Here is a 23,375-nt window from a genome sequence, read left to right on the forward strand (position 1 = left end):
CTCCGCACGTGGAGCAGCTGCACACCTCACTTCCCTCACAACAGCGGTTGTCACGGTGACGCGTTGCTCCACAGAAATCAAGAAGTTGCTCTTCCTCAGGTTGAAGTTTATGAGACAGGCTGTCCCACCTCAGCACCTTTTTAAAAGTACAGTGGAACCTTTATTTAGGGTAAAGTGACGGATAGTGCAGTGTGTTTAACTCCGTGTGTCATTTCAAACAATAATATAACTTGTAGCGTCAGCTTACATGGAAACACTTCAGACTGTTCATATATGCATCATCAGGAGCTGAGGTAAGTGCAGACGGCTGCAGTAAACATGTCGGTTTTTTTAATCAATTTAAAAACAGTAGGCCTCTATATAATTATATTTAGATGTTTTTTTGTGTGTGTATTATATTGTGTTATTTACACTCCTTAAAACTCACCTTTCCCGTTAGAACACATATTTAAACCATCTTTACTTTACAAAGCAACTTCCTTATTTTATTTCTGTAGGCTGCTCCAAATGTAGGGTTACTCATTGCAATCTGAGTTAAAGCTCCTGTGAGGGATTTTCTGTTTGAGTAGCTTACATTTTTCTGCCCCCCTGTGGACAAAGTGATACGGGCGCTGTTTGTAAAATAGTGCACAGCAACAATTCTCCACATGTCAAAAACGTCATGAAGTGAATTTTTAAAAGTTACTTTTTCAAATCAAATTTAAAGCAATATTTGTGATATTCTTCCCATTTCATTTTGTTGTGAAAAAATATATTTAAGTTAAAGTCAATGTTAAATCTAAATGCCAAATCTAAATGTTAACTATAAATGTTGATAAATCTATAATTTTTAATGTTAAACTTCAATGTTAAAAGTTGCTCTCTGATGGTAAATATTTAGCTAATATGCAAATTCACACTGCCACCCAGCAGAAATACTAAAATAAAAGCTTCATATGGCGATAAAGATATCCCAACCATGGTCTGTCAGTAGTGACTCCTACGGGTTATCGCCGGACTGCTCGCCATAAAAATGTTGTAAAGGCAGTTTTGGAGGCCATTGAGAGATTTCACAACGCTCAGAGACAATACTGACCCAGTCTATGGTACGGACAAGCTTAGTTGGTATTGCTAAGTCTGTATCTCTTTGGTATTTCTGCTAGGCGGCAGTCTGAATTTGAATATTAGCTAAATATTTAAGGTCGCAGAGCAACATTTAACATTTAGATTTAACTTTTAACAATTAAATTCAACATTTAACATTTAGGTTTATATTTAGCATTTGGATTTAACAGTGATTTTTACTTCAATATATTTGTCACAACAAAATTAAATATGAAAACGATCACAAATATTTATAATATCTCTAAATATGATTTAAAAAAAGGTGACTTAAACATTCATACTACATTTTTAGCTACATTTAGAGCTAAATGTGGAGAATTGTTGGTGTTATTTTCAATGTGCACAACTTTACAAATGGCGCCCCATAAAGTGATACCTTTTATCTCTTTTTTTGATCTTGTCCTGTACATGTGTTAGAATATACCTTTACACCTAATACCCTCTAACAGCAGTTACATACACTACCAGTCAAAAGTTTGGAAACACCTTCTCATTCAAGGGTTTGTATTGATTTTAATGATTTGAAACACTGTAGATTAATACCAAAGACATCAAAACTATGAAAGAACATATATGGAAGCATCATCCAACCCATTCTCCTCTACTGTTCCCCCTGCTACTACAACATGCTAACTGTCTCCAACAAAAACAAACTCATACACACCACAAACACTGCCACCAAAATCATCCGCCTCCCCACACCCAACCTGTCTGACCTCAACAACAGAGCCATCATACGCAGAGCACGCACTATAACACTGGACCCCCAACACCCCCTCTACTCGGTCTTCACACTACTCCCCTCCGGTCGCAGGTACAGATCCCCTTACTGTAGGCGAGCCCGGTTTGGCAGAAGCTTTGTCCCATCGGCCATAGCACTGCTAAACAGAATGCCACTGTAATGTGTTCGGTGTGTTTATATGTGTCCGGTGTGCATATATGTGTCCAGTGTGTTCATATGTGTTCGGTGTGTTTTATATGTGCCCAGTGTGTGCATACGTGTCTGGTGTATATACTTGTGGGATGTGGGGCACCATTGCGGTGAGGCTGGGTAGATGTTTATGGTTTTTGTGTTCATACATGTATTCCTGTACAGACGGTGGCAACAAATCTCCTTATTAAGGACAAATAAAGATCTATCTATCTAATGCACAAAAAAGTGTTAAAGAAGAATATGTTTTATATTTTAGATTCTGTAAAGTAGCCCCCTTTTTCCTTCATGACAGCTTTGCACACTGTTGAGCCGCATTTTGTAATAACGGTGCATTTTGTAATAAACGTTCAAAATGTAATAACTTTTTCATTTCATTTTGTAATAAGCCGCATTTTGTAATAAACTGCCGCATTTTGTAATAAACTGCCCCAACGCATTTTGTAATAAATTTTGCCGCATTATGTAATAAGTTATTACATTTTGAGAAGATTATTAGAAAATGCGGCTTTATTACAAAATGAAATGAAAAAGTTTTTACATTTTGGACGTTTATTACAAAATGCACCATTATTACAAAATGCGGCTCAACACACACTCTTGGTATTCTCTCAGTCTGCTTCATGAAGTGGTCTCCTGGAATGGTTTCTAATTAACATGAGCCTTGTCAAGAGTTCATTTGTAGAATGACTTGCCTTCTTAATGTGTTTGAGTCCATCAGTTGTGTTGTTCAGAGGTAGGTTTAGTACACAATGGATAGTCCTATTTGACTAGTGTTGTAATCCAAATTATGGCAAAACCAGATTATATAATAGTTTTGATGTCTTCAGTATTAATCTACAATGTTGAAAATAATTAAAATGAATAAAAAACATTGAATGAGAAGGTGTGTCCAAACTTTTGACTGGTAGTGTATGTTAAACTGTAGAATAAAGGATTGTCAGTCTTGTTTAAGTTCTTGTTTGCCTTTTAAGGTTATAATATAATCACTGGTAATATCTGTTTCATAACCAGTGAAGAAAGTCTCACAGGGCTTTAATAAGAGTACTTTATATTTAAAATGATAAATTGTTGTACAGTATCTATACAAAATAAGCATGTTGCTTCACAGGGAATGTGATAATCAATGTAAAAAGGCTAATGTGACTTTATTTGCTAATTAACATTCCTGAAAATCTTTGTTATTGTGCGTAGTTGTCAACGTATTAAATCAATTGACAAAAACGATATAACTCTAGTTACAGTACCAACATCTTTGTGTTTGGTGTGTATCTTTGGTTAACTTGGAGTTTATTAAGATCCTTTTTTGGTTTAACATTTACATTTCTTGGAAAGTGAGAAATGTGTCGTACACTCTGCTCAAGGTCAGGCCACACTTTTAAAGATGTATCATAAACTCTTGCACAAAGTCCTCCTGGTCTTATTTCTCATTAACTCTTCTCTTGCAGTGTTTCTCATGGAAAGTGTTCCAGTGGAATCGGACCCTGTGGCGAGTATGTCAGAAACTGGTCTTTGTGATCCACAGCCGGTCTCTGATGGAGCAGGTACAGATAAAAGAAAAGAACATGTCATTCTCCTTGAGAGTGATGTGTTGTCCATGGAGCATGGTTTGGAAAAGAGGTCAGGTTCTACGGGAGATATCACGACACACACAGATGACAGCTCCTATTACATCACATGGACTGTTTACATCGCCCTAGCTGTCCCAAGAAGTGAGTTTGCTCTACAAATATGTAAACAGTTTACACTTACTCCACAGGGATTTAGAAATATTCTCACTGGAAGCCAGAAGGATGAGTTAACATTTAAATCTATGTCTGCTTGAATTAGAAAAGCACGGTTTATATAAAAGAAATTGAGATTTCATTTTTTTTATTTCAGACGAGGAGCCTGATGTTGCTGAAACTCCAGAAAAGGCCAAAAAAAGAAATGAAGGTTCATCTTCTGTTTTAATGAAGACCCATACAGCTCAGAGCTGCTATCACATTGAATATGAGCTGCTGCCAGGCGATACAGAGACAGTGAAAGTGGATCTGGTCATGTTTGGACCGGTGGCAAAAATGTACAAAGAAGATGAGGTTAAGGTAACCATGACCTGATGAGTGATTGTGTCACTGTAATGAACAATTAATGAATCTCCTGAATGAACTACAATACAGTATCTACATGTACTAGAGTTACATTCAATTATAGATGATAATTTCTTCATCTAACATTTCATAATGTGTGAATTTTGTTCCAGATTCTCAGAACATGGCATGAAGGAGAGCAGATATGGGTCGGTTTGACTCAGAAAGTCAATGTTAAAGTCAACAGGGACATGCTGATCGGTCTATTGTCTCATAAGATAAAGCTCCAGGTTTGGAACAGTAAGGATAAACTGTCCAGCCAGGCCCGCTATGACAGACTGAAAGCCCTGAGACTGCCACATGATCCACCTGAGGATTCAACGGACATGTGTGGTAAGTATTAATGTGACTCCATTGTTATAAATACTGTGTATGCCATGATTGTTATTATTCTTCCCTCAAAGGTGGAACTAAGTCTATATTAAACAAAGTGAGAAGCTTGTGGCAGAAGAAGTCAAACATGTCCAAAAAGATAAAACGTGATCCACTTTTTAGCTCCAGTTTGGTTGAGCTGGACTCTGAAACAGGTAATGATTCAATGTTTACCTTATTAACTGTGAATTTCTAATGCTTCACTTTTGCATGTATTCACCCTGGTTTCTAACTGTACATCTTTACCAGGCGTCATTTTAACATAGATTATACTCTAAGGAAAATATGACAGATATAATTTCAACAATCTACTTTTCCTCTTGGAAACATGTTTTCATAAAATCCCATTAGATGGTTCCAACTTTGAGGATTTGATCAAGAATGGCACTGCCTCAGCGGAAATGAATCCTGTCCATTTGTTGGCAGGTGAGTCAAGCTTGTATTCACTCATCAAGCCTGAAAAGCCCTCTTCTTCAGTCCTCCTCAGAACACTCTGTTTTCCCCTCTGACCACGCCCCCTCAGGAAGTGGATGTGCCTCGGCTGTCCTGCACGTTGATCTAATGTTTACATGTTGGCTGAATATACACGGCTGCTGTTACTTCAACCCTCTGAATCTGATCCATAATCTGATCTTGACATAGAGGCGCCTGTAGCAGGAGCTTTCTGAAGGATTGGTCACAGATTCAGTGTTTCTTGTTGTTTTATTTATCAGTATGTCGACGTGTGTCTTTGTACACAGCCACGAACATGTAGCTATGTGGCTATGCTAACTAGCGCTAGCACTTATCTATGATAAATAAAAATCATCCACTAGATCTTCAAATCTGCAGGCCTGGGGAGTAAAACCGACCTCTAACAGAAAGGCAGCAGGACCTTTCTGAAGGATTGGTCACAGATTTAGTGTTTCTTGTTGTTTTATTTGTCAGTATGTCGACGTGTGTCTTGGTACACAGCTACAGCTACAGCTACAGCTATGAACATGTAGCTATGTGGCTATGCTAATTAGCGCTAGCACTTATCCGTGACAAATAAAAATCATCCACTAGATCTTCAAATCTGCAGACGTGGGGAGTAAAACCGACCTCTGCCAAAAAGGCAGCGGGACCTTTTCTGAAGGATTGGTCACAGATTCTGTGTTTCTTGTTGTTTTATTTGTCAGTATGTAGACGTGTGTCTTGGTATACAGCTACAGCTACGACATGTAGCTATGTAGCTATGCTAAGTAGCGCTAGCACTTATCCATGATAAATAAAAATCATCCACTAGATCTTCAAATCTGCAGACGTGGGGAATAAATCTGACCTTTGTGTTTATTAAGACAGCCTACAACTAGCATGCCTCCCTCCTAAGCTCCTTGTTAGCACACATTTGTGCAGGTAATGAAAAACGGAGGAGGGATTCAGTATTATTTTATACAGTCTATGGGCTGAACAAGCTCCGAGCTCTGACTCCGTGACAGACCGGATATTGTTGTTACGTAACAAAAACATGGAAGTCTGAAACGGCTTGTTTCACACACATTTACAGAAAGGTGTAGAAATCAAAACAGGGGCAGAATGGATTTTTATCATTCTCGGGGGGTTTGTAGACATGCCAGGGACACATATTTCAGGTAAAGAACCATTAGAAAGTCAATTTTGCATGATATGTCACCTTTAAAGAATGACACCTGGAGTCTACTGTCATGCTCTGTAAAAGGAAGGAAAAGGAAAAGCTCCAAGGTTACCAAAATAATAATAATGATAAGAATAACTTTATTTATATTGAACCTTTAAAAACAAATGTTTACAAAGTGCTTTGACAAACAAAGCATGGAAGGATTCGGATGACAAAATGAACCTTTAACAGACAGAGAGGAGTGTTGAAAATCTAACAATGCGAAGAATAAATGTAAATTAAATGGAATAAAGCGGTGAGACAGTAGAACAATAAATCATTATTATTGAGGTTTGAAAAATAAATAAATTAAATGAATGAATAGGTAAGTAAATAAAAAAATAATTAGTTTAATTAATGCATTTAAGTACAATAAACAGGTTTTAAGAAGAGGACCACATCACATCAGAAAAAAATAGAAAAGATAGATTAAGAACATTAAAATAATCAGTTAAAATTAAAAATAATGAGTAAGATAAAAAAAATACAATAAAATAATACATTGATTAAATAAATAAAAGGCATTAAAGGATAATAAAAAGGTTTTAAAAAAAGATGACATCAAATCAGAGAAATTAGAAAATGGAAAAGGATAGATTAAGAACGTTGAGATAATAAATGAAAACATGAATAATACAATAAAAAATAACCAAATGAAAATAAAAATAATTAATTAGTTAGATAAAAAAAATATAAAAAATTTTAAGAATAAAAAGCTGAAATTAAAAGGGTGAAATCCCATGAAAGCCATTCCATAAAGGTGAGTCTTAAGAAGAGATTTAAAAGATGTCACTGACTCAGCAAGCCTTATCTCCTCAGGGAGGTCATTCCAAAGTCGAGGGGCTCTGAAGAGAAAGCTTGATCCTCTTTGGATTTGAGCCTCGACTTTGGAATGACCAAAAGTGCCCCACCTGAGGGTCTAAGACTGTAAGATGGCTTGTATGGTGCCAGCATTTCTGCAATATAGAATTGAAACGTGAAAAGACTGTTGGAATTATCATCGAGGTACAACTTTATAGATATTTAACAGCCAAAAAATGTGTATGAATATTGTATATTAATATATATCTTTTTCTGGTGCTTGCTAGGTGAGACCTCTTTGACTGAACGCTTCCCAGTCTGTACAGCTGGGGTATTTGAGCTGATGTGCAACATTTCTCTGGACAGACCATTAATATCTGACAAATTGAAGGCTGAACTCAATCCACTGGTCATCAACATTTTGTCAGCCACCTCGTTGCCGTCATCACCAGTCCCCTTCCACGTCCTGCAGGTGAAGCCTACACTTTATATCTGTAGTTTGAAAACACATAAGACATGTGCAGCCATTTGGTGTTGATTTCAGTGTACCCTGTTAAGAGTTAATTTGAGAGGTTTGGCATTTAGCCGTGAGCTCTGACTTAATCACATTTAAATTTCCATTTCACCAGGAGAGATGTGTGCCAGTTTACTGCCAGTACAAGTTTCATAACTTGACAACACACAGAACAAATCACCACAAACACAGCACCAACATCTACTTCAGAGATGTGAATGTGATCCTGACTGGCTTGATGAGTCCTACAGAATTCAAAGAGTTCCTCTCTGGTCCACCTCTGGAAGTAGAGGTTCATGATCGTGACTCTAAGTTTGAAGAACTACCAAAACCTCGAGCATTGTTTGGTACAGGGACAGATCATGACATCCAATGGGATATGGCACAATCCAAGCAGAGGACTTCGGTCTTCAATTCTTATGGTATTGCTAGCCTGAACCTCTCGGAGCTGCTGCTTGGGAAGAAAAGCCTGAAGGTGCAAGTACCAATCAAATGCTGCCCTCAACCTCTAACGCTGCACACTGAGCGGACCGCTCAGGACAGGAATGTGTCACACACAGCAGCCAGCAGACACCCCATGCCACAAGGCCATTATTTTGATGCCAATTCCACACTCAAAGTCAAGGTTGAGCTAGCTTATGCACTCAATGCTGAGAGAGACAGCTGTGAGGAGGGCACAGATGAGAGACCATTTGGGCGCATTGTCTACCTCTTTGATTACAACAACTTCTCTGTAATGAGCAAACTTAAGTCAGAGATCCTCAGAATCAATGCATCAGCCTTCAATCTGGGCTCGCGCTCCCTGGAAAATATAGAGAGAGCCCTATCAAATTACATAATGAATTTCAAGCTTGATGAAAGCCAAGATCTGGACTTTGTTACAGGATTCCATGTGGTGGATAAGAGGAGACACATTTTTGTTCTTGAAGGGCTGAAACATAAAGCAGTGCAAAGACTCTGGGAGTCTGTCCCGATGAAGTAAGTCCATGAACACTATGTTGCCAAAGAGGCGATTAACAGTTTTCAGCTGTGCTGTCTGCTCGAATAGAGAGTTCAAATTCCAATGAGAGCCCTGCAGTTTGTTCAATGTTTTTCAGGCAAAGTGGGAGTGCAGAGGAGCAGGTGATAGTCCTCTACAACTCAAACATGAGTTTCTTCAAGCGCCTCTATGACTCATTAGACATGACCCTGAGTCCTGTATATTTAGATGAGCCACTAGAGACCATCATGAGACAACCTCTCATCTACATTAGAGGCACAGTCCCCACACCATGCTTCCAAGCTTTGACAAGGTATACATCAAAAGACTGCAGTTCTTTTAATTTGTCTGATTTACTCCATGAACTACATGAATATCACATTTAGCCTATATCACAATAAATCAAGCTGTTACGTCTGAAACAGCTTGGATAGTTTTTTGGTCACTTTGTAGAAGAGGAAGTGAAACAAGACTGGTGTTATGTCACCGCCTTTTTTTTTAACTGTATAGTTCTGATTTTATTTAACTTTTTTACCTGAAATAACTTTCCTAAGTTCTGTATTCCAAAACCATGATCATCCAGTTTGCATATATTTTCATATTTTGTCAAAGTTTAAGAATATGTGTTTATCTTAAAGCTGGGGTTGGTAGTCACGGAAAACTAGTATGAATTTGAATGTAGCATTTCCTCAGGACTCCGTCTAACCCCTCCCCTCCGCCCCTCTGAGCTCCTCCAAAACGACGCCCCCGCTCACATGCACGAGCGCCGCTGATTCATGACCATATGATGGTGACTGATTCAAAACCGGTCCTCAGCACATCGTTTGTGTTTTGCACTGTCAACTCATGTCTCACTCAGCGGTAAGAAAACACCAAAACATTATCATAGTGAAAGTTAAAAACACAAACAAACATGAAATGTACGTGCAGGAGGCGGGCAGAACGGCAGGACAGGATTTGATTGGTTTCATCATTTGCCTCCTGATGGCAGGGATTGGTTGGTGTTTTCCCAGGTTTACTCCGGCTGTAGATAGAGGCTTTTTTCACTCTTTTTTAAGAACACATTATGTATTGATTGCCATCGGGACATAAAGATCATTTTAACCAGTAAAACAAAAAGTGTATCTAAATCTGACTACCAACCCCAGCTTTAAAAGAGGAAAAACACAGGTTTCAACTTACAAATGCAAAAAAGAATAAATTGTAGAAAAAAAAATATCCTATTAATTGTCCTTATAACAGATAAAACATAATCAAGCATCTCCATTTGAAAATATGTCATAAGGCGTCCTAAAATGTGCCCATCTAGGGTAGAAACATAATGAACTACTATCCAGGGTGTCCCTCCAGTACAGAGAAGTTCACCCCATTTGTTGTTTAGCTGCCAAAACTTGAAACTCTTGCATAAATATTTGGAAGGTATGAATCGAAATAGAAACTTGAGGATAAAATTGCAGTAGACTACATCAAGTTTACGTTATATTTAGTTCTGATGCCTCTTTATTTTACCCAGGTTAAGCCAGCTCTGTCAAATAAGGCAACTCAAATACGTGGTGCAGAGCAACCTCTTCCCTACGGCTGACATGATTCTCAGGATGAACAAAGAATATGGCATGGATGAGATGCAGTGGAAGCAACAAGCTGATGCCAAAACCGAGGTTGACATCCTGACTCTGCCTGTTCGGACTAAAAGACATGCGCCGCTCGACATGCACAACAGAGATTACATGAAGAGGAAACACAGCAGCCAGCAGCTGCCTCGGAGACACTTCAAAGACTTCATTCAGGTCTGGAGGCGTGACTCTTTCAGTGAATATTCAAGCTTTTTAACACAGCCACTCATACATGTCCTAACTTTTTAGGACAATATTAAAAAGGTGCAAGAGGAAAGTGAGAGGCTGCAGAGGCCTGAGGCTGCTGTGCTGAGGATGGACCAGAGTTCGGACAGACCAGTATACAACTACAGCACCCAGACACTCAACTCAAAGGAGCAGACCATGGAGCTGATCCGCAGGGAGATGGTCCAGGTGTGATCACTGTGTTGGATATGATTTTCAATAGTTGTTCTGTGGATACATACTGCATACGGTGCATCTCAATATATCAGGGTGCAATGGTGTAGCTTTGGGGCACAGAGGTTAGTATGAAGAGATGACATGTCTGTGCGTTTTTTAGTCTTTACAAAAAAACCTTAGACCACAAGATGTGAAAATACTGCTGTTAACAGCCGGATGCTGATATGATAACTTAAATTAAAGTACTATCGTAGGCCTCAGTTGCACAACTACATCTCAGATTCAAACTTCAACAAACTGAAGTTATGCCTGAACTTAAGAGAGAGATCTATTGCAAGACATTAGAGTAACATGGACAGGGACATGTTCAAACTACTGCTGTACATTGAATATTGATGGAAAGATTCAAGGCTGCAAAGACGATTCACCACACACTAACCCTGTAAATCCTGAACCATCAAATAATTGTCAGAAAATTCCACTGATTTGAAAATGTTGTTTTTATTTGACCTTCTGACAAATAATAATTACAAAAAATTAAATAGCAATTTTCATATATGAGTTTTAATTTGTATCATATTTGATACATCAGGCATTTTGGTGTACATGTTTTGCTCAAAGTTTCTTCTTTTAAAAAAAAACTAAAACATATAAAACAACATTTTTAGCCTATTAAACTTTGAGTTTACTTCAAATTTGATTTGATTTGATAAAATCTAGTTTATTATATATTTCTTCTCTGAATTGTTCAGTTTTTAGTGGAAATCAATGAGCAAAAGACAATAATTAACTAGGGAGCCATGGCAACATTCAACCAGTCATCAATCATAATGATACAGCAGGTTACATCTATAAAAATTCAATATACGTTATGAATATCTCAATTTATACTCTAAACATACCTAATGAGCTCATTTAAACGTGTTCTTAAATAATAAAAAAGACTGTATGTTGCTTTATGGAATGAATAATGTATGAAATTTAATACAATTATGATTTACAGATCTATAAACAAATGTCCTTATATACCTGCTGTACAATTTTGATACACATATTTTAAACACGATTTATCTAAAAATGAGGTAATGAAATATTCATTAGTTTTACATTGCATTAATCCAGTAACTATTCCTCTTGAAGTTTCAGGAACAATTTGAAAGTTTTTTTCATCCAAACTTTTTCAAAATTGGTAAAAAAATGTCCCTGAAAAACCTTGAGTGGGTCTCTGATCCAAAGCTGACATTTTGGATGTCTCAAGTGATGTCCTTCTGGTGCATGAGTTACTCACACCTGGTGGATTATCCGTGCACTGCATGTATCTGATTGTATATGTCAGGCTTTTTCAGAAAAAATATATCACAGATATATGATGATGTAGAGGTCTCAGAAACCAATGTATCAAATATGATACGCTTGGCGTTATAGGTCATACTTATTTGAATTTAACCTATCAGTGTTCTTGTACTAATAATTGCTCAATGGCTGTGTATAAATTGGAAAGGGACAGAACCCTGTAGAAAACGTTTCCCTTTATACTAAACTTCCTTCAGCTCCCTCGACTGTAGACTAATGTTACAAATGCTCTCTTTGAGTCTCCTCCCAGCTCTCACCTATACAGTCTAACCATTAGGAATCTGTATGGAGGATGTGCCTTAAGATTAGTCAGTATTTGAACTGCAGTAGCTCAATGGCCAGAGCAATAATGATAAAAACTCTATCTGCTGGTGTTATATGAGACAACGTGTAAAGTCTTTATGAGGTGATTATATTTGAATGTTGTTTTTACAGCTTGCTGCTTTATCCCTAAGTAGCCATTACCTGGTAATGTTGCCTTTAAAACTGCTTTTTATTTGGTTATAAAACAGACTGGAGTTTATAGTGATGCTTCTAAGTGGACCATCAGTAAAAAGACTGATTATTTGTAAAGGGCACATTTTAAAACTTGTAATCACTGCTGCAGGATAAGTGTCAGAGAAAGTGGTTTACAACAATGGGGGGCCGTTTGAAAAGTTGTGCACACTGAAAATAACAGCAACAATTCCCAACATTTAGATCTTAAATGTCTTAAAAATGTAGTGTGAATTTTTAAAAATCACTTATTTTTATCACATTTAGAGCAATATTTGTGATCTTTTTAATATTTGATTTTGTTGTGACAAATATACGTTAAAAATCACTGTTAAAGCCAAATGCTAAATCTAAAGGTTAAATGTTGAATCTAATTGTTAAACATTGAATCCAAATGTTAAATATAAATGTTTAATATAACTGTTAAATGTTGAATCTAAATGTTAAATGTTAAATATATATGTTACATTTTAAATATTAATCTTAAATATAAATGTTAAATGCAAATCTAAAAGTTAAATGTTGAATCTAAATATACATGTTTAATATTAAATCTAAATGTTGATTGTTAGATTAAATGTTAAATCAAAATTTTAAACATTAAATCTAAATGTTAAATGTTGTTCTGTGATACAGGCTTAGCAATACCAACTTAGCTTGTCCGTACCATAGACTGGGTCAGTACTGTCTCTGAGCGATGTGAAATCTTTCCAAAGCCTCCAAAACTGGCTATCCAGCATTTTCTGCTAAATCAGTTCAAACTATGGACGGCTGTCAGTCCGGCTGGTAACCCGTAGGAGTCACTACTGACAGACTACGTTTGGGATATCTGTATCACTTTAAGAAGCTTTTATTTTGGTATTCCCGTTGGGAGGCTGTGTGAATTTGCATTATCTAAATATTTAGGATCGCAGAGCAACATATAACATTTATATTTAACATTTATATTTAACATTTACATTTAACATTTACATTTAACATTTAAATTCATATTTAACATTTAAATTCATATTTAACATTTATATTCATATTTAACATTTAAATTTATATTTAACATTTAGATTGAACATTTAGGTTTAACATTGACCATTTAGATTATATTCAACATTTAGATTTATATTTAACATTTAGATTGAACATTTAGGTTAAACATTGACCATTTAGATTATATTCAACATTTAGATTTAGATTTAACATTTTGATTTATATATTTAACATTTTACATTTAGATTTATATATTTAACATTTTACATTTAGATTTATATATTTAACATTTTACATTTAGATTTATATATTTAACATTTTACATTTAGATTTATATATTTAACATTTTACATTTAGATTTATATATTTAACATTTTACATTTAGATTTATATATTTAACATTTTACATTTAGATTTATATATTTAACATTTTACATTTAGATTTATATATTTAACATTTTACATTTAGATTTATATATTTAACATTTTACATTTAGATTCAACATTTGAGATTTAGATTCAACATTTAGATTTAACAGTGATTTTATCTTAAATACGTTTGGCACAACAAAAAGAGAGAGATCTATTGCAAGACATTAGAGTAACATGGACAGGGACATGTTCAAACTACTGCTGTACATTGAATATTGATGGAAAGATTCAAGGCTGCAAAGTCGATTCACCACACACTAACCCTGTAAGTCCTGAACCATCAAATAATTGTCAGAAAATTCTACTGATTTGAAAATGTTGTTTTTATTTGACCTTCTGACAAATAATAATTACAAAAAATTAAATAGCAATTTTCATATATGAGTTTTAATTTGTATCATATTTGATACATCAGGCATTTTGGTGTACATGTTTTGCTCAAAGTTTCTTCTTTTAAAAAAAAACTAAAACATATAAAATAACATTTTTAGCCTATTAAACTTTGAGTTTACTTCAAATTTGATTTGATTTGATAAAATCTAGTTTATTATATATTTCTTCTCTGAATTGTTCAGTTTTTAGTGGAAATCAATGAGCAACAAAAATAAAGCTAAAAAGATCACACATATTGCTTTAAATGTAGTGGCTTTTAAAATTCCCACTACATTTTTAAGATGTTTTGGAGCTAAATGTGGATAATTGTTGCCTTTATTTGTATTGTGCACAACTTTACAATCAGTTCCCCATATGCAACACGGTGCAAAACAGCCTTTGTTTACATTTTCCACAGCAACGATTTACAGTGAGTGGTACTGTTAAATGCTTAAAGACAGTAGGGTGAGATTATTTATAGGAAAACATTACTTACACATGTACAGGGCAACAACATGAAGCTTGAACTGCATTCTCGCACAATGACAATGCAACTTGTACAAAGGGTGCCAGTTCACCATGATGGATCACAAAATGTAAGAGCCCTTAGTCTGTTTTTACAGGTGATGTTTAAGCCAAATAGAATAGAGATATGTCATTTACTCATGTAAGTAAAAAGCAGTTTGGTAGTTCAAGATGAGGCTGGGGTTATTATCTTTATCTGGAGCACGAGCAGTAGGTGTCTTATAAAGATGACCATAAATGTAATACTCTTCTCTGGTGAAAACTTCAGGTACCAGGGCGAAGGTTTACCTACAGTCAGCAGTATCACAGTGCCACAGTGGAGCCAGGACCAGTGCTCAGTAAAGCTGACTCCAGCTCCACTCACACAACTACAGTCTGGATCTCAAGCATGGGCGGCAACAGGTGCAAAGGTCATCCAAAACACCCTGATGAGGCTCGAGTGGTGGAGCTGAGGAAGGTGAGATGATGTTTTCCAGTAGTTTGGTGTTTCACAGGGAAGGAGGGTTTAGTTTATGAGCATTCCTTGAATCCTGGCACTGGGATAACATTTTTATAACTGTTTACTTAGTCTGTCTTCTTTCTCTATCACACAAAGGAGGAAAACCTCACAACTCATCATGTTAACTGTGCTTTCTTTACTTCAGCCGCCCAGTGAACGATCGTTTTGTGTAGGGGTTAATTCAATAATATTACTGTTCCCTGTTCTTTCAGCCTTGGAGAGAGAACATCCTTCATGCCAACTTACTGAAGCCCACACTTACTCGAGATTTATGGGCCTGGAGCCAGCGCCATGAAGACTTTCAGCTCCACAGCAAACCTCATCCTGTTTTCAGCCCATCGCCTCTCTCTATTCACCTGGCTGGTAAGCTGCACTTCATCATACAACACTTCAAACAGCTCACAGTGATGCAGCTTTACAGTACAGGTTCATTTGACTGCATGATGGTGTGTTTTCTTGGCCAAATGTTAACAACCATACGTCAGACAGATATATGTCCAGCGTAGCCACTGAAGCACCAGCTGTAAATGTGAGAATCAAAGAGAGAGTGTTTTATAGAGTCACCTTTTTATACTGGGGTTCAGCAGGCACAATATGGAAATCCATCACAGGGCCAACAGCTGTCTTCTGCTACTCAATGCAGGCCACATGACAGGCTGAGGGGCATGGCGGCCCTTTGTCTTTTTCCATTGTTACATCCTTTATTTCTGAAAAATCCCTAAATATACAAACGCTTAAATAAAGGCATATTGCAGAGAAACTGATGTTTGAAGGAACCCATCTTTTGTCACATTGATATTCATGATTCATGTACTTCTTCCTGAAAGTTATTTATGTCAGTGATTCTGAAAGATGTGTCAGCATGTTGTCAGACAAGAAAAGAGCAGCAGGAAATAGAGCCAGTTAACAAAAACCACATCACAGGACTCTAAAAAAGGTTCACAACAAAGTGCAGCATCTTGTTTGTGTTTCCAGTTCCTCTTTCTTTCAGACCTCATTGTGTCCTGGCACTGTTTTTTTCTTTTTGTTCAGGGTTTTTCAAGATGTCTGGGATCGTGCCCCTCAAACACCATGATTGAATCAGAAATAGATTTAATGTGTAGCATCTGATTGTAAGTGCATGCTGTATGAAACAGAGAGCTGAGAGAAGAGCGACTGTGTTAGTCAGTAGGTGGTGGAAGACTTTTGAACACGTCCAATTCTACAGAACGTGTTACATTTTACAAGGCTGGCTATAGATTTTCAATTAAAAACACCAACAAACAAAACAACAAAAACAACTTTTTAAATCAGCCTGCTTTTATAAGCTTGTCTAATGAGTCAACATGTAAAGTCACTGCCCAACACCAGCTGTGCAGAGCCTGCTTTGATCCTTGTGGGAAGTGATATATGGAGGACATGAGGACAACACAACAATTATAACTTAGTGCATACTCTGTGGTCTCTGGATAATCCCTTTCCTTATTACCAGACAAACTAAAACTTACATAAACGATAAAGAAGTATTTTATTGGACAAGCTCTGTGGTGGACAAAGTCCACGTCTTCATGACTTAAGTCAAACATTACTCCAGTACAACTGAAAGTACTGGAGTACATGTTTTTAAAAATACTGAAGTATTCAAAGTACTTTTTAAAATATCTCTAAACGTATTTTCACAAAGCATGAGTGCAGTCAAGAGTGCATGGGTGAACATTCTGCTCCGTTCTGTTTATCTAGAAAACATGATTTTATATCTAAAAAGTATACCATGAAATATAAACTAAGTTACTACAAGCACAGACAAGATTCAAATGTTCATCTGGAATCAAAGCAGTGTGTTAGCTCCAGACCTCCACATGCTTTCTCAGGTTAGATGCTGATGTTTTGTTGGCTGTGATGAAGTTTGTGTGGTAAACAGATCAGAGATTTACAACAATACAAACAATCATTCTTTATTTCTAAACCTCAAACGTGGGTTTAAAATATGGCCGTGGTGCTCAGGTAGAGAATCATCATCCTTCTCAGTCATAGCCATCATCACCACGACTAAATGAACGCACTGATCTGAAGAACGTTTGATCTATGCTCAACCGAGGTACGGCTACACCACTGAGACAAACCAAACACAAGGACACCAACAGTTTACGGTCTTTAGGATCTGATTTCAGAAAAGAGAATTCATCAGCTGACTTCAAAGATAAAGTAGTGAGTAACTTGAGTATTGATAGAAGTGTAGGGGAGTCAAAAGTATGATATTTGTCAGGTAAATCAATCAATCAATCAATCAATCAATCAATCAATCAATCAATCAATCAATCAATCAATCAATCAATCAATCAAACTTTATTTATAAAGCGCCAAATCCTAACAAATGTTATCCTCAGACTCTTTCCAAACAGAGCAGGTCTAGACCGTACTCTTTGTTGTATTATTAACAAAGACCCAACATCAAGACAGGATAAGATCCAGTCCCATTTTACAGACAGAACTCAGTCTGATCTCATCTTAATCCACCATGAGCAGAACACTTTGCAGCATTTAGCAAGTTACAGCAGCACAATTTCTCCCCAAGATGGTGATACACAGCGTTTAATATCAACTGACATGAAGACAGGTGATGATTTCATATGAACAGACATGAACTAGGATTTAAGCATGATTTAGGAATAATCTCAAAACACAGCTCACAAGCTGCCAAAACCCGGGACAGAACCAGGGACCTTTAGATCTTCAGTCTAACGCTCTCCCAACTGAGCTATTTCAGCTCTATACCACTGAAAGTAGATGCCATGATGGAATTTAGCAAGTTACAGTGGCAAGGACAAACTTCCTTTAACAGGCAGAAACCTTCAGCAGGACCAGACTCATGTTCGACACACATCTGCTGAGACCGACAACTACAGGTTGGATGTGACAGGAATCATGCAATAACTTTACTTTCCATGATGACAAGCTCTGACAGGAGTGTTTCACAGCTGCGACAGACAATGCTGACACACATTTTGTGTATCCAGTGCCGCACTAAATTTAACGGTCTGAGTCTCTCAGCATGGATTCTTCCCATAACTGTCTGGGCCCTGGGTGTGTTTTCTTAGTATTCAGGGCTAATGGTGATATGTTTTGATTCAAGCCCCAGATGGAGGCCACTGGAACCGGTATCAGATGTTTTGCTAATTAACAAACTCTCACGCCACACTGGAGAATACATTTAGTGAGGGACGAAACTTCAGTTTCAACAATGAACAAAACTGGAGCTAGTATCCTGGTGTGTGTGTCACTCAATCCGGAGAGAGGAGGGTCAATGTCTGGCCTATTTTTTAAAATGGATAATCTTTTGAGAATCTTTTTTAATCCACAGAGATAAGAGTATGTGCTTTTGATCCTCAGGAGACCCTCTGCGTCAGGAGCAACTGGAGGCCGCCAGAGTTCAGTACAGTCGCTGGCTGGAGAAGCTGCTTCCTGACAGCAGCACCAAACCACCAGGCAAATCCCCCTGTTCACAGTTCAAGTGCCACATCGGAAACTCCCAGAGACTTCAGGACATACTGAAAGATGAGCCTCAGAAGTATTCACTGAGGAGACCAGGCATGATACTGAAGGTACACTGATTCCACTTACTGACTTAAAGATCATCACACTAATTTAAGGTCCCATGCTGTGACACTTCTGTTTTTTGCATGCTGTTGATTTAGACATCTTTAAGTTATTCAACATAGCAAACAAACAAAAAAAAAAAGATGTGACTCCACCAGCAAAAGATAGGACTCAGCTTATGTCTTGATGATTTCTGATTTTAGTATTGTGAATGAACGACCAAATCTCTGACATGCTGTCACTGTGAAGAAATCACAGCATCAAGCAATATGTAGACTTATTTAAGAAAGCATCACATAATGAGGCTTCTGCTGTTACTTCTCTCCATGAATTAAGATCTTAAGTAGAATCATTTATTGATTCTATGGAGCACAGTTTGATCTTGTATCGCATGAGACAAGCTTACTGAGAGCAGGTGAAATTCCATCCATCCATCATCTTTACCGCTAACCCATTCTGTGTCCACCCTGGATAGGTTGCCAGCCTATCACAGGGCTGCAGGTGGAAACGCTCTGTTAGATTTACTGCGGGAACAATGTAGGAGGTTAGATCACGTTATCACTGGTCAGGGCAGTAGAGTTAGTATTCATGTTAAAACATTAGCATTTAAGATATGACATATTAAAAACAACATGGGTGTTACTTCTGCATGTACTTTAAGATGAGAGCATCTCAGAATAAATAACAAAATAAAACACTTGCTGTATTATTAAATCAATGTGTTTTATGAATTAACATACTGTGAATTTGCTGTCGGCTTGTATACATAAAAGAAAGAAACACTCGAGAGGAAAGTGTAAATGATTTGACTTTAATGGGGTCACAAGCAGCACTTGCCTAAGCTTAATATTCTTTGATTGATGGTCATTTTTTAACCTTAAAATTGGAAAAGCAAATTATTTTAGGCTACATTAAGTGAGGAGACAAACAAGTGTATTGAAAGACTTACACCCCATTATGTCCACTTATTTTGACCCTTCAGGATAGAACTTCAGAGGGTACTCCAGTTTCTTATTCTAAGTTTTATTTTAAATACACTTAAGTCATGCATAATACCAGAAAAACTCATACCATAGGAGGTCAGATGGACAATGTTAATACATCTAAATAATAATAATAAATAAATAAAAATAATAATAAATATGGATATATATGAATATGAATATATATCACATACACTACCAGTCAAAAGTTTGGAAACACCTTCTCATTCAAGGGTTTGTGTTTATTTTAATTATTTGAAACACTGTAGATTAATACTGAAGACATCAAAACTATGAAAGAACATATATGGAATTATTGAATGAACAAAAAAGTGTTAAACAAAGCAGAATATGTTTTATATTTTAGATTCTGTAAAGTAGACCTCTTTTTCCTTCATGACAGTTTTGCACACTCTTGGTATTCTCTCAGTCTGCTTCATGAAGTGGTCTCCTGGAATGGTTTCTAATTAACATGAGCCTTGTCAAGAGTTCATTTGTAGAATGACTTGCCTTCTTAATGTGTTTGAGACCATCAGTTGTGTTGTTCAGAGGTAGGGTTAGTACACAATGGATAGCCCTGTTTGACTACTGTTGTAATCCAGATTATGGCAAAACCAGATTATTTCATAGTTTTAATGTCTTCAGTGTTAATCTACAATGTTGAAAATAATTCAAATGAATGAAACCCATTGAATGAGAAGGTGTGTCCAAACTTTTGACTGGTAGTGTAAGTGTTGGAGTTCTCAGGACATATATGGACACTATGTCAGAGAGATGTGCTGCTGTGATGCTGTGATGCTGCAGAAGGTGGACAAACCACATATTAAAGTTAAAAGTGGATAAAAACAGCAGGACTCACTTCATGTTATATTTGTTGTACTCAGAGCAACCAGCTGCATGTTTCATGAACATTATGAAATTAGGAGGTAAGAAAAAGGTCAATATATTTAGATCGGTCAGGTGTTCTAATAATTTTGGCCACCACTTTATACCTAATGTCTTTAGTATAAAAGTATCTTTACTGCCTACACAGTTTTTTTGTAATGCCTTGTTAAGGTCATAATCTGAAGTGTATGTTTTTAAATCCATCTTTGTTTCTGTCTTGGTTGGGGTTACTGTTGACTGCTTGACCTGAGTGCAGCCTTTGACACTGTTGACCACACAATTCTTTTAAACAGACTTCACAATTTTATTGGCATCTCTGGCACTGTTTTTAACTTGTTTGAATCCTATCTCACTAACAGAGAATTTTATGTCAGCATGGGTGAACACAGATCAAAAAGTTACAAAATTAATTGTGGGGTTCCCCAGGGTTCAATTTTAGGCCCAACTCTTTTTAATTTTTATATGTTACCCCTCGGAAATGTCATCAGGAGGCACGGCATCAACTTTCATAGCTATGCAGATGATACACAGCTCTATATCGCCGTGTCTCCTGATGACCCAGGAACAATTGACACACTTTTTAACTGTATTTTAGATATTAAGTCATGGATGGCAGAGAACTTTTTACAGCTCAACCAGGACAAGACTCAGGTTTTAGTCATTGGTACTGGACCTCAGAGAGAGAAACTGAACACCAAACTCCAAGCACTGGCTCTAAAACCATGTGAGCAGGTAAAGAACCTGGGTGTGATCTTTGACTCACACCTCAGTTTTGAGCCACACATTAGAGAAATAACAAAAAAGGCTTTTTATCACCTAAAAAACATTTCCAAAGTGCGTCAGTTTCTCTCTCAAGCCAATGCAGAGACACTAGTTCATGCTTTTATAACCTGTAGAATTGATTATTGTAATGCTCTTCTTTCTGGTCTCCCCAAAAAGAACATCTCTCAGCTTCAGCTGCTCCAGAACTCGGCAGCTAGAATGCTGACGAAGACCAGAAAGAGAGCCCACATCACACCAATTTTAAAGTCTCTGCATTGGCTTCCAGTATCTTTTAGAATAGATTTTAAGATTATTTTATTGGTTTTTAAATCTCTTAATGGTCTTGGCCCTTCTTATTTATCAGATTTGCTTTTATCATATGAGCCAGTGAGAGCCCTCAGGTCTTCAGGTAGTGGACTTTTAATGTTACCAAAAGTAAAAACTAAGACCCACGGTGAGGCAGCTTTTTATTATTACGGCCCACGTCTGTGGAACACCCTGCCTGAGGATCTGAGGGCTGCCCAGAGCATAAATATTTTTAAAGGCAAACTCAAGACCTACCTTTTTAGTCTAGCTTTTAACTAAGTTTTATTTTTATTCTTAACAGTTTTATCTATTTATTTATTTATTATCTATTTCAAATTTAGTCACTTTTATTCTACTTATTTATTTATTTTAAGTCTCACATCTGATTTTCTTTTAATGGTTTAATATTTTAGTCTTTTATTATCTTAGAAATGTATTTTACTTTGGTGATTTTAATTTCCTGTTTTGAGTTTTAACATCTTATTTTACCTCCAGTGTTTCCTCATTAAGATGACATGAGAGCGTTTCCTCAGTTCGTTCAGCAAATTTTTATTTTTATTTTTATTTATTTTTTATTTTATTTATTTTAGTGTTTTTATTACTATTGTTGCATACTGTGTTGTTAGCCTTAGGATTATGGGGTGGGTTCGGGGTCGGGGCTGGGGCTGGGATCTTAATTTATTCTATTTTAAGCTGTTTTTCTTGTACAGCACTTTGTGTTACAATGTCATTGTATGAAAAGCGCTTTATAAATAAAGTCTGATTGATTGATTGATTGATTGACAGTATCAAACCTTTAAGCAGTGTCTTGTTTTGCAGCCTTTGCCCCAACTGTCTGTGATGAACTTTGGAGCTGACAAAGCAGAGGAAGAGAGGAGTGTGGCCCTGGCTCCGGGCCCCTGTGTGGACTGCAGTCTAAGCAGCAAACACAACGCCATCCCCAGACACCCCTCTCAGTACAGCAAGTACCATCACATGTCAGTTTGAGTTACATTTTTATTCAAAAAGAAAAAAAACACTCAGCAAACAGAACAGATCATAATCAAACGTTTGTGTTCATATTAATGTTCAACTTCTTACAGTGGATTCAGAAAGCAGCATTCACTCCTGTATAAACGGACCGCTCCTCCTCTGACAGACCATGAGAAGAATATCTTCTATTTCCAAAAGGACGACATGAAGGCATGTTTCACTGAAGCCCAGCCTGCAGGGGATACTGTAGAAGCTACTATATTATACACCAAATAGGCTTTAAAGAATAAAATTAGCGTCTTGTGGCAGACTGACTCGTAGCACTGAGCTTAATATGCACTTTGGATTAAACTTCATACAAAATCATCAGCGCTCAACAGATCGGATGACACGGTTAATAAAATACAATAAACGAAGCAGAAATCTCTTAATTTAACAGTCAGCTTACTGCTCATGTGTTAACAACAGTCCAGATAAATGAGCACAGACAGCTACAGGGACGCGAGTGAGCTTAGTATGTTCTCTCAAGAGGGTGAGAGCAGACGTAGGCTCGGTTCTCCAGGACCTCCCGGGCGATCTTTTTGATGTTGGCATCGTTGTTTTCAGGAGAGTCTGGAACAAATTGAGATGAGACTTACAAAACATGACGCTTCCCTTTGTTAAATACAAAACACAACTTTCTCATAAGTCTGGATCATGTCACCGGAAAACCCTGGATTACATACAGGT

At 36.9% G+C, this 23,375-nt stretch overlaps 3 protein-coding genes and 1 non-coding gene across 9 annotated transcripts in view; 1 reads left to right on the forward strand and 3 right to left on the reverse strand.

Moving 5' to 3' along the window:
- The window catches only part of efcc1 (EF-hand and coiled-coil domain containing 1), a 34,339-nt gene extending 34,143 nt beyond the window's left edge, over positions 1 to 196 (reverse strand). Inside the window, exon 1 of the mRNA XM_034693232.1 lies at positions 1 to 196. The gene's annotated coding sequence lies outside the window, so the exon portion shown is untranslated.
- Positions 27 to 22,960, forward strand: cfap92 (cilia and flagella associated protein 92 (putative)). 6 transcript variants are annotated; one of them, XM_034693209.1, is made up of 16 exons: positions 27 to 293; positions 3,484 to 3,747; positions 3,917 to 4,119; positions 4,278 to 4,497; positions 4,569 to 4,691; positions 4,888 to 4,962; positions 7,282 to 7,466; positions 7,624 to 8,486; positions 8,606 to 8,800; positions 10,001 to 10,274; positions 10,350 to 10,514; positions 14,932 to 15,120; positions 15,375 to 15,525; positions 18,532 to 18,743; positions 22,494 to 22,657; positions 22,757 to 22,960. In XM_034693209.1, the coding sequence occupies exons 2-16, from the start codon at positions 3,492 to 3,494 to the stop codon at positions 22,920 to 22,922; spliced, it is 3,441 nt and encodes a 1,146-aa protein (XP_034549100.1). In that variant the 5' UTR covers positions 27 to 293; positions 3,484 to 3,491; the 3' UTR covers positions 22,923 to 22,960. The 6 variants fall into 6 exon arrangements, with proteins under 6 accessions (XP_034549100.1, XP_034549107.1, XP_034549091.1 ...); XM_034693216.1 differs by having other exon boundaries at positions 22,494 to 22,651; XM_034693200.1 differs by having other exon boundaries at positions 32 to 293; positions 4,867 to 4,962; positions 10,365 to 10,514.
- trnaf-gaa lies at positions 17,837 to 17,909 on the reverse strand. Its single transcript has one exon. It is a non-coding gene; the product is annotated as a tRNA-Phe (tRNA).
- The window catches only part of acad9 (acyl-CoA dehydrogenase family, member 9), a 23,479-nt gene continuing 22,756 nt past the window's right edge, over positions 22,653 to 23,375 (reverse strand). Inside the window, exon 18 of the mRNA XM_034693252.1 lies at positions 22,653 to 23,258. Coding sequence (XP_034549143.1) covers positions 23,158 to 23,258 — 101 coding nt within the window. The 3' untranslated portion in view covers positions 22,653 to 23,157. The remainder of the gene's footprint in view (positions 23,259 to 23,375) is intronic.

Source organism: Notolabrus celidotus, chromosome 1 (assembly GCF_009762535.1).
Source record: "Notolabrus celidotus isolate fNotCel1 chromosome 1, fNotCel1.pri, whole genome shotgun sequence".
NCBI classification, from domain to species: domain Eukaryota; kingdom Metazoa; phylum Chordata; class Actinopteri; order Labriformes; family Labridae; genus Notolabrus; species Notolabrus celidotus.

Coding starts and splice junctions, on each gene's coding strand:
- cfap92 (XM_034693182.1), top strand. CDS start 3,492: ATGGAAAGTGTTCCAGTGGAATCGGACCCTGTGGCGAGTATGTCAGAA. Junction 15,121..15,374: donor GAGTGGTGGAGCTGAGGAAG/GTGAGATGATGT, acceptor CTGTTCTTTCAG/CCTTGGAGAGAGAACATCCT. Junction 18,744..22,493: donor GACCAGGCATGATACTGAAG/GTACACTGATTC, acceptor CTTGTTTTGCAG/CCTTTGCCCCAACTGTCTGT.